The sequence below is a fragment of the Heloderma suspectum genome, chromosome 2 (assembly GCF_057233095.1).
Source record: "Heloderma suspectum isolate Gila_16-S chromosome 2, 16-S_ref, whole genome shotgun sequence".
NCBI lineage: Eukaryota > Metazoa > Chordata > Lepidosauria > Squamata > Helodermatidae > Heloderma > Heloderma suspectum.
The window spans coordinates 20954067-20966300 of NC_139459.1; the positions used below are offsets into that span (position 1 = coordinate 20954067).

The 12234-nt window shown below is 42.3% G+C and overlaps 1 protein-coding gene across 6 annotated transcripts in view; it reads right to left on the reverse strand.

The window, feature by feature from the left end:
- The window catches only part of TCF4 (transcription factor 4), a 469854-nt gene that overhangs the window by 16259 nt on the left and 441361 nt on the right, over positions 1 to 12234 (reverse strand). For all 6 annotated transcript variants that reach the window (XR_014787505.1, XR_014787504.1, XM_084832950.1 and 3 more), the window contains one exon: positions 7 to 142. Coding sequence is in view for 4 of the 6 variants with exons in the window: in XM_084832950.1 (XP_084689076.1) it covers positions 7 to 142 (136 nt within the window). In the remaining 2 variants the exon portion in view is untranslated. The remainder of the gene's footprint in view (positions 1 to 6; positions 143 to 12234) is intronic.

The following is a 12234-nucleotide window of genomic DNA, read 5'->3' on the forward strand; positions in this document are numbered from 1 at the left end:
CACTACCTCTGTATGGATCTGGAGGCTGGTTTAAGTCAGGAGATGTTGCAGACTGCACTGGCAGCTGCGGAACCGGGACCTGGTTTGGCACGAGCGAATGGCTGCCACGAAGGCCAACTGCATCTTCACGATGAGCCCCAACCTGAAATAGGAGAGTGAAGGAAAGGCAGTCATATGAGCATTTTAGGTGAAATAGCGAGAGAAACAGCAACTCCCAGAGATGATATGGGGAGATAGATGCTGCAAAGAAATATGGACATTTAAAAATAATGGCGAGGTTCCTTGTAGCTTTTCACTAGAGGGCGCCGAGGTACTGCTATAGGTACACTATATATATATATATATATATATATATATATATGCAAAAACACTTAACACTCAGTAAGATGCTGTGCAGCATATTTAGTGACAAATATGGCAGAGGAGCTCAGGTAGGTAAAACGTCAAATTGTCTCTCCCAGGGTGCTGTAGTAGAGAGCACTGATTCGTGCCCATCTGTCTTCTATCATGTCCGCCAACAAATCTGACAATTATCTTAATGCCCATATGCTTAATTGTGGGCTTCTCAATTCCCTCATTGCTATCAGAAATCCTGCAGGAATTTCAATTTGGCATCCGACTTTCATTTTAGGGGATAAGATTCTTGGGCCTGCCAGTCCCCCCCCCCCCTTCCCTAATGCCAGCTAAGCCTCTGACAGTGGAAGCTACTGAAGTATCTGACATCCACCCCCAGCCCCCAAATTTGGAGCAAACATAATACAAAAATCACCTGGCTTTCCAAAAACTAGAAGCCTAGACCCATTCTAAATTAATCTTCACTGTTATGTCATTAACCATAGAATTCCAGCTCCAAAGGGGCACTGTTCTTGCCAACACCATGACTCTGGATAATATATCAATAAAGGTTTTATTAACCACACCAGTAATGCCATCATTGTAGGCATGATGATGTCAGCATAATGGTGTTGCTGGCATAATTGAGGGGGACAACTGAACGGAGATGCCTACTTATTTTGTATGTAACACTGTTCGGTGCACCTGCAAGTTAAGTCTGTTACAGAATTATGAAAAAAAAGATACACAAAGACATTTTTTACACTATGCAACCTTGTTATTCTAAATGGCTGTGAGAAGACATACTAAATGTTTGCCTAATCAGAAATTAGATCAAAAGTGCTATTTATGTTCTACTAGTGCTACTGTGGCTGCTACAGCTACTAACAATGAGCCCAAAACTATTAGGTGCTGTACAGAGATTAAACAACATGCCAAGTTTCTGCCTGCAGGCCTTCGATAAACACAAATATTAGGGACGAAAGGGAAAGGACGTAAACAGGGAATCAGGGTCGGTCAGCAAAAACTAGGGTTCAGGAGTGTATTAACGAGTTATGTGATGAGGAGGGAAAGTGAGATGTCAGGTAGAAGGGCATCCCCAGATATAAATTTAATAAATAATAAAATACATAAGGAAAAGGAATGCAGGCGGGAAGTTGGAACGGCGGTCTTAGGCTTAACCAAGAGTTTGGTGCCGATAGAGGGAAAGGTCTGGGAGGATGATATAGAGGAACATGAAAAAGGGGTGTCCAGTCACACTTTCAATGAATGTGTGAGGTGGTAGTGGTAATGTGCTCCCCCCCCATCCCATGTGCTCACTAGCTGCGCAGTCATCTTTTCGCCACCAGGCAAAGACATACTCTTTTCCCCAGGCATTTGGACATTAGTTATGGCCCAATTATTGTGGGATACTCTTGTGGAATTCATTTTAGGCTGTGAGGGGTGGAAAAATATTGTGTACTGTGGATGAACACAATACTTTTCATGTTGTATTGTTAGATTACATTTTTATGGTGTTAATGTGGATTTGGTTTTTTTTTAGGATGATTATAGTTTATACTGATTTGGCGATTTTCTGTTATATTAATTTTGGATTTCTGTATTGAGTGTGTAAGTCACTTTAAGACTACTTTTTGCAGTGGAAAGTGATGCATAATTTTTTAATTAGTATTATGATTAATAATAATTAACCATCTTTATTAAGAATAATGAAATAATAATTCTAACAATGAGCGTGTTCCTGCTGTGTTGTCACACATTCATTTGAACAGCCTTGTAGAAGAGCAGTACTACTGAGAACACTGAAAGTATGGTCACACCACTCTGAGGCTCACATAAGGAAGATTCTAATGTAAGATCAGATAACTCAAAAGATGGTATAAGCACAAAATTCTACTATGAGAGAATTAAAAAAGGAGACAGTCTTAAATTTATTATGATACGTTTTAAACCCCAAATATATCTAGAATGGTTTAAATAATACCTCCAAATCCAATTACTTTTATTCTAGATATTCTTTTTTCAGTAGGGCATGGCTTCATCCTACAACATCAGAGCCCTGTGGGTCCATACAATATGGTATTTTGATTCTCTAATGGTATCATTCACTAATCAGTATTTGTGGAGATTAAGAAAACCAAGGAATGTTTCTAATCAGACAGAGAAGACAATATAGTCTAATTATTACCAGGAAGGCAAGAGTGAAAGATAGATTAAAGAGAATTCTGTCAAAGAGGAATCAAGGTCAAAAAAGGAGAGAGTTCCTAGTAGACGTAATGCACCTAATCAAAAGCAAGTGTAAATGACAACTCTCCATTGTTTGATTTTTTTTTTTTTTAAATCAAGGTCATGGCCTCTTAGCTGGATGACAAACTGTATGTACAAACAGGTGTTATATGCAATATTTATATGCAATATTCCCCAACTAGATTCAATGGCCAGGGTTTGAGAAAAAACACTAGAATATTTTGAGGAGAAGGAGCCATAGGGTCTAGTATATGGAAGTTAATAGTCCAAAGCTGAGAATCTACAACTGAATGTAAGTGGTCATAAACCAGAAGCAACTCGGGCAAACTCTACCCCTGAAGAGTGCCACGTGGTGGCCCCTCAATTGGCAGAGGAGGAGGAAATGCCTGTGACAACAGTACTTGCTAACAAACCATTTTAGGGTATGGGGGCTGAAGCCCACCACCACTCTCATGCCTCAAACGGGCTGATGACCAAATTTTGGTTAGGAAAATTGGTTGTTGACCAAATCTTCACAAAGATAAAAGGAGGCTTTGAAATAAATGGAAAAGAGAAGGGGGTTAATAAATCTCAAAGATTTAACAGAGACATGTGCCTTGGATTGGTATAAGGAATAAAACTGTAGCTAACCCTATTATTTCTGTGAACAAATGTAGTTCAGGCATTTAAAGTTCTACAAATTTTCTGTTTTCATTCTTGGGTGGAGCTAATGTAAGATTTATAATGATTTCATCTGGATCTGTCATCTGATGACAACACTGTCTTAAAAAGAAAGGAAAAAATTATTATCAAGACAATGGAGTTGGTCACTCCTGACCAATGTAAATATGCTCATTTATTCTGAAAAACCTTTCACTGCATTAAAAACCTCTACTAACTGAAGCACAAAATTTTGACTGGGTGGCATAAACCACTGAGAATGTTGCTTGTCTAAGCCCAGTTGACATGAATGGGAGGGGAACAAGAACACACCCAGTCATTTCCAACAGTCACATACAATAACATTTTCTAGTGGATTACCCCCGAAGTTGGGTTTTTTTTACATTAAAAAGGGCAGAAATGAATCTGAGTTTCTGAATAAATGGGAAAAAGAGTCTTCTGGGACTTTAAGAATCACTGAATTGATTGTAGCATGAAGTAACCTGGAAGTTTAATAGAGTATGTATTCAGAAGAAAACTCCAAGACTATAGATAAATATTGGACATAGGTGAGTATTTGGTCCAGTCGGAGTCTAGAATGCCCCACTCCTATTGAAGCCTAAGATTCCAGATGGCTGTCAATATAACCCAAACATGCCAAACACAGCCAAATAATGTTCAATCTGCTGGAGTCAGGTCAAAGCACAGTGTGTGTGTGTGTGTGTGTGTGTGTGTAGGGGCAATAGTTTCTGAATATTCATGTTCAGTGATTTCTTTGATGATTTCTGTCCATTGCACTTGGCTGTTTTTGTTTACATTTTGCTCCTGCAGCCCCATCCCAAACAATGCTTGGAACATGAGCAAAATCAAATTTGTCTGATCATGGCAGAGGATAGAATAGAGGAGGATAATGGACTGAAAAGTATATTAGAAAAGATCAGAATTTCCCCACCCATCAAAACGGACACAACTTCAAACATGTGTCCTACATATATTACTAAAAAATGAGGTGGAGGAGTAAGTATATTTATTACATCAGTGTAGAAAGATAAAAAAATCATTGGGCAGTATTCAAGTGTGTAATTCCGTTAGCACAAATGACATTGTGCTAGTGTAAACTAGGTTCTGAACTATGCAAAACAGAAGAATCCAACTAAAGTTATGTTTGCACAAACTTTGCATTATGCTTGTGCAACGTGTTATGCAATGCATTGTGTAAGCAGTTGCACATTCTGCTATGGTTACACAACTGCTTGTACCTGTTGTGCAACTGGTTGCGCAACTGCTTTGCACCCATTGTGCAACCAGTCGCACAACTGCTTGCACAACCAGTTGTGCTAGAGTAAAGGGCAACTACTTGCGCAATGGAAAGATTCAGCAGAGCTCTGATAGCATTATTTGAGTTTGAGGAATGTCACCACTGGATACTGCCCATTGAGATCGTTTCATGTGGTAAATTTCTCAGCCACGTGGTGACCAAAATCTAGCCAAGAAGCCATGGAATGAGAGGAAGACCGTATTCAGCTTCTGATTCAAAGCACAAACGTGAGTGTTTTGTGAAGTACTGATTGCTCCATTTCTATGCAATTTGAGCGCAGTCCAGACGGTCAGCCTGGGCATTGTCAAGCTGCCTGTACCAGGCCATCAGGGCTTCCAGACGTTAAGAGCCCAATTTATTCCTGCTGAAGCTCCATTGATGGCAACAGAATTATGGCAAGGCCAGCTGGTGTAAAAAGATTCATTCCATCCAACTCTGGTTTTGTAAACCCTACTTTTCTACCTGCGGACATATGAAGCTGCCTTATACCGAGACCAATGGTCTATCTGAACCATTATCTACTTAGAATTGCAGCAGCTCTCCTAGCTTCCAGGCAGGTTTTTCCCAGCACCACCTACCTGAGAACATTTCAGTGCTAGTGCTTGGAACTGAGCTTGAGGCCTTCTGCATGCCAGGCATGTGCTCTATGACTGAGCTTCTCTGATTGTTATTCTGTGGCTCTTCCTCTTTCTTGGCATTAACTGTCTCTTTTGTCTTATTTCAGGCATTTCACCCACTGGACATTCTCAGGTAAATGTTGTCCCCCACAGGGATCAAAAATATCCTAAGAAAACCTCCCAGGCTTATTTGCATTCATTTGGCTCAACATTACTTGGAATAGTAACTACACATCTTTATATTTTCTCATATCCCAAACCCCAAACAACACACATTTTCTCTCTGCCAGCTCATAGTTAAAGCATAAAGTGAACAATTTCACATCAGCAGCACCAAAATTCAGTTGTAAATTAGTCTTTCCCCACACGGATTCATTAAGATAACTTATTCGCATTTTACTTAAAAGGCTATTATATTAATGTAGACCAATAAATCACAATGGAAGCTGCAAAGCTGTTATGCAATAACCTATTAATCAAATGACAAACATGATCCTGTGAATACTCCCAAATTCTTGAAGAATCTTGCTAGCAAGAAAAAGCATGGCCTCTTTTGGTTCCATAGTGCTTCTAGATCCACCCCCAAGGCAACTGTCTGAATGGAAACTGCCTCTTGTTCAGTGGGAACTTTAGCTCAGAAGGAGGCTATTTATTCTTGGCTTAAGATAATTCTTCAACCAGGCCCTCTTCCTATTTTACTGGCATTTGAAGACATGGCGTCAGAATCATGGACATCTAAAGTGTATAAAATCATTTCTAAACTGGGTTTCTCAGTGGCCTATTTGATTGCAAGGGGCTATGACAGTGCCTGTCTGGAAGTCTCAAGACGTCTGATTAATACTGACTTCCAGACTACTACTGCACTCTTGGCCAAGTGTTGTTCCAACATGCTATATAAAGATTTTACAGCCCTTCCTTTACAAATATGAGGGAAATTGCCCTCATATTTGCCTTTTATCTGCTCATATGGTTTTAGATTGCTCTTAACTAAATGCAGATGAAACACTCTGCAGCTATTAGTGGTTAAGGGATGCTACAGTGGCCAATTTAGGGCAAATAGACACTGTCCCATTAGATGTTAGAAGACAGAGGATCCGGTTAACTTTCATCTGGATTGACCATTATATCTAGATTTGAGGACTCAGTACCTTGATCTCCTTACTGCTGGTATTAGAGATAAGTCCTCTTCAAACAAAATCTTATTTTTATTGGCTGGGACAGATGATTTTCTGACATACCACACTGCTAAATTTATTAAGCTGGCTCTAGGGAGAAGGAAATTTTTCATCTTAACAGATTATAATATAGACAGATTATAAATGGAAGTCTTTTATCTCGACAGATTATAATATAACTCAATATATTGAGTTATATTCACTAATTTAATAATTTTTAGTATACAATCAGTTGTTGACAGTTGGTTAAATTATTACTTATTTCCTATTATTATATTTAGCCTGATTTTTTTTTAATGTTGACACTCTGGGGCTGTTCGCATGACTTCACAGCTGACGTGGGTTATTTAACTCATGGTGAGGTGGCAGTGTGTGTCGGGTGTGTGTGGCTGCCATTTTGAATATACAACACACACTTGGGGATTGTTGTGTTGTGCAAACCCAGCGAGTGTGAGTTATGCGGGGGTTAAACAACCTTCACAAAACCCATGGTCTGTTTTATGGTTATGCAAGAGTTGTTTAACACTCACATAACCCACACTTGCTGGGTTTGCATGACACAACATCCACCGAGTAGGGGTTGGATATGAAAAGTGGTGCTCGTGGGTGCCATGGCTCATCATGGGCTAAATAACCCATGACAAGCAGCAGCATGTCATCCAAACCCAGTCTCTGTATTTTTCTTGCTTTGTGTTTTTAGTTCAATGTGCATGCAAAAACCTGATTGGCTATTGAGCAATAAACTAAACTAAACCATAGTGCCCTGCAGATAAGTTATGATTAAGGGAGCTATAGCAATATTTTTAAAACTGTTGTCTCCAAAACAGAATGCAATAATCCTTTCTGGTCAGGAACAACATGGGGGATGAGGCTATCAGTGGCTACTGGTCATGATGGCTATATATTACCTCCAATCTCAGAGGCAGTATGACTCCCAATACCGATTGTTAGGGAACATGAGTGGGAGGGTGCTATTGCACTCATGTCCTATTGTGGGCTTCCCACAGGCATCTGGTTGGCTAATGTGGGAACAGAATGCTGGATGAGATGGACCTTTGGTCTGATCCACCATGGCTCTTCTTGTGTTCGTATCGTTATGGATAATGGCAACTAAGATCAAGACAGAATGAAAAGTAAAAATGTTTCCTTTTTTCAGACTAAGGTACTCAGGTGCAACATCTGGTGTGCTAGAGCATTTGATTAGGATGTGGGAAGCTCACTGCAAGTCAAACTGATTGTTACTTTTAATACGTACCATGCAACTATGTCTATTCTTTTTACATACTCAAAAGTAACTGCGGGGAACCAGATCTGGATTGGAACCCTAGCATGGTGGTGGTGGTGGTAGGGGGACTGTGGTCCCAATTCAGATCACACACCCCCGCCACACCCCTGCAGTTTGTTTACAGAAAAAGCCCCTATTTGCTTCAATGGGAGCTTTTTTCACATGTAAATTGCAGGCATGGGACACCACACCTGGTTCAGGACAGCAGGGTGCAAAGGGTTAATCTGGATTGGATTCTGTGTGTGTGTGTGTGTGTCTGAAGGTGGGTGCTCAAGACAGAACAGGGATTCTGCTGGTTACTGCTCAACCTGCTGCCTAGCACTATCCTTTCCTGAGCCAGCTAGGGTGGTCTCAGGGGTGGTGCTGGAGGCCCAATTTATTGTGCTGGCTGATTTCCACATACATGCTGAGGCCAACCTGCTGGAACTGGCTCAGGACTTCATGGCCTCCATGGTAACTATGTGTCTGTCCCAACTGGTATCTGATCCCACTTATTCAGCAGGGCACACTTGGGGTCTGGTTTCCTGTGTTGGATTGGATGATGGAGATCTGGGCTGGATGAACTTTCTACAGCTCTGTTGTCATTGACAGATCACTATCTAGTGTGGTTTAGACTTACTGGGGCTTGGAGCCTTTGCAGGGACGGGGGACTGATTCAGATTGTCTGCGCCAGGTAGCCGATGGATTAGAATGATTTTCTAACAATTCTTGGAGATTTTCCTGTCTCCTTGGCATGTGAGTCCGTTAGAGATCAGGTTGACCTCTGGAATGGGGAAATGGCCTGGGTAGTTGACATGATTACTCCTGAGCACCCTCTTCTACTGAGTAGAGCCAAATGGACTCCCTAGTTTCAAGGCAGCTGGGGGTGATGAACTGAGTGGGATGATGATTAGAGTGATGTTGCTGGAAAACTCAAAATGAGTCTAACCAGATAGCTAGAACCCATTTGGTTAGAACCCATTTGAAGGCATACCCCATGATAGTGATGGAATTACTCTTCTGAGTTGTCCAACAGAACTTTTTTAGGTGGTCCAAGGCATATTATATCGAGTGATTACCTGCTGTGATCAATTTGCATGATACGTCGCAGGTAATATCACTTATATTTGTGCCAACTTGGATACCATAGTTGGTATTGCTCCAATTGATGTAACTTTCTGGCCTCTGCTTGTACAGTTATAATAGATACTTTTTCCATTTTTACAGCCTGAGGATTGGACAGGATCCTTGGAGAGGTGAGACCTACTATGCATGTGCTTGACCCTTAAGAACATGAGAAGAGCCATGCTGGATCAGACCAAGGGACCAGCTAGTCTAGCATTCTCTTCACACAGTGACCAACTAGCTGTCGGCCAGGAACCCACAAGCAGGACATGAGTGCAAGAGCTACCTCCTGCCCACATTCCCCATTAACTGGTGTACATAAGCTTACTGCCTCTGCTACTGGAGGTAGCACAGGTATTTTCTTCTCCAGGTATTTACCTAACCTACCTTCTAAAGCCATCCAAATTAGTGGCCATCACTACATCCTGAGGTAGCAGATTCCATAGTTTGCCCTTAGTGGCTTATAAAAGAGGCCATGGAGGGACTGGCTGAATGGATAAGGGTAGTGGTGCGGCTGCTGGAGAATTCAAGATGGAATAAAACGAGCTCGGATCTCTAAGAATCTGACCTGCGGAATCCATTGCAGACTGACTTCCTCAGGTAATGTGGAGTCTGTGCACTTCTGGATCTTTTTTTTTTTTTAACTTTCCCAAAATTTACACATATTTATTCGTAGGATAATACGCAGGTTTCTGCTGAGACTAGTAAATGGGAAAAGTCGAATGGAATGGGGGACAATACGCTAATACCAAGGTAAATTATGTAAATTGTTGCGAACCCTCTTATGGAATTATTTGCATATTTTTCTGCACAATGAGAAGAAAGTGAATCCGTCTGTGAATGGATGACAGAACAAAAGACACCTGACGATCCGTGAAACACAGACGGGAGTGGATTTTACACAGTCCGTACATCCCTAGGTAGTGGTGATTGCCTTTTTAGAACAGGGTGTGATTCCATCATACCCCAAAGAAGTGATGGTAAGACATTTGTCCAAAACAAAAACAAAACCTACATGGATCCCATTACATTGGATAATTTCCGGCCAGTCTCCAATATTTCATACCTGGGCAAGTTGTTTAAGCAGTTGTGCCATCTCAGCTGGGTGAGGCAAATTATCCCAAGGGAGGCCAGGTTAGCTCTGTCTTCATTGTCCTTCTCCGGGCAGGCAAATACTTTTTTATTCGGATGGGCTTTTGACTTTTAAGCTGATTCATTTGCTGACGTAGGGGTGGTTATAGGTGTGATGTATTTCTTAATTTTATTGATTTTTTAAATTGATTTGCTTTCATGCTTTAATTATAATTGTGTACTTTATCTTTCACTTTACTGTTGTTAGCTACCTTGAGCACTATTCGTAGTGGCTCAGCATGGCCAATGGGAGTTCTAGTCCAACGCATGATGACGGGAGATGTATATGATAGCAGTTGTAGTTTAACACATCTGAAGGGTGCCAGGTTGGGGAAGGCTGCAATAATGCAATTATAGCTTGACAGGAAGTCCATGGCGATTAACAGGCTCCATGTTTTCCCACAGCTGCTTCCTCTCCATAATCCCTTTGGCACAGGTTAGAAAACACAGGCACATGAGAGCATGATATGGCTTTGAGAAAGTTTTTCCCTTGATGTGTATTTTGCTTACATGGGGCACTGCGGTTGGTAAATGCCATAGGGCTATAAAGTGCTATCTGTTTGAAAACAGAACCCCAATGGTCTGAACTGAGGTTGTGTGCAAAGACAATGCAGCTTATTGTATGTATCCTGAGATGCTCAATAAACAAAAACAACAAAAAGACATTTGCTTATTTCCACTGTCTTTTGTTTCCAACGAGCAGTTCAGAATGTAATTATTGCAAAGCAGAATATTTCTACAGAATATACTGGTGAAGATGTATTATATTTTGTCTGGCAATTTTTCAATCCTTATTTGCCATATTCCCTTATAAGTGTCTCAAAAGCAAGCATTAGATTTAGACTGCTGATCCAGCGAAATGTCACTGAAGCTAGGTTGCATTCTGAAGACCAATACCTTAACTAGAGCATGAGAAGAAAGGTTGCTTGCCTGCCTCAGGATGCCCATGTTGCTGAGATGTAACCATGCAAAGTGAGAAGCCATTAAGAGAGAGGGATATTTGCCAAATAGTTCCATCACCACTACTTACTGTTACTTATGTTAGGTGACCGTAAAAACAAACCTCTCTCTTTTGTTTCTATTGATCTCATGGCTACATTCTAGGTCTGTATCCATTAAGGTGCTTTCATCGGTACAGCTGACCACCTGCTTACTTGATCCTTGCCCATCTTGGCTCATTATGAGCTGCAGAGAGAGACTGGGTGAGGGGATCAAGGCGGTGGTGAACGCCTCCCTTGAGGAGGGAGTGATGCCATCAGCCCTCAAGGAGGCAGTGATAAGACCGCTCTTAAAGAAGCCCTCCTTGGATCCTCAAGTTTTGAACAACTTTCGCCCAGTCTCAAATCTGCCATTTTTGGGCAAGGTGATTGAGCGGGTGGTGGCGGTGCAGTTGAAGGCACACTTGGAAGAAACTGATTATCTAGACCCATTTCAGTCGGGCTTCAGGCCTGGGCATGGGACAGAAACAGCCTTGGTCGCCTTGGTAGATGATTTGAGGAGGGCTCTGGATAGGGGTGAATGCTCCTTCCTTGTTCTCCTCGACCTCTCAGCGGCTTTCGATACTGTTGACCACGGTATCCTCCTGGACCGCCTGGAGGGGTTGGGCACTGGGGACACCGTATTGCGGTGGTTCCGGTCCTTCCTCTCCGGCAGGTACCAGAGGGTAGCACTGGGAGAGGAGGTTTCGGACCCGTGGCCACTTACTTGTGGGGTGCCACAGGGTTCCATCCTCTCCCCGATGCTATTTAACATCTATGTGAAGCCACTGGGGGCTATCATCAGGAGGTTTGGGGTGCAGTGTCATCAATATGCGGATGACACGCAGCTCTACCTCTCGTTTAAATCTTCACCAAGGTTGGCAGTAGAATCCCTGTCCAAATGTCTGGAGACAGTGAGTGGCTGGATGGGGAGGAATAGGCTGAAGCTGAACCCTGACAAGACCGAGGTACTTTTGGTGGGAGACAAGAGGAGGCTGGGGGATGTTGACCTGGTGTTGAATGGGGTACGGCTACCCTTGAAAGACCAGGTCTGCAGCCTGGGGGTCATTTTGGACTCCCAGCTGTCCATGGAGGCTCAGGTGTCAGCTGTGAGCCGGACAGCGCTGTATCAACTCCATCTGATATGGCGGCTGCGCCCCTACCTTCCCGACCATCTGCTCCCATCGGTAGTACATGCCCTGGTCTCCTCTCGTTTAGACTACTGTAATGCGCTCTACGTGGGGTTACCCTTGAAGACGGTTCGGAAATTGCAGCTGGTACAGAACGCAGCGGCTCGCCTGAATAAAGGCAGCCGCCGGCGAGATCGCATCACTCCAGTGCTGAAGGAGTTGCACTGGTTACCAGTTGTTTTCCGGGCCAAATTCAAGGTGTTGGTTTTGACCTTTAA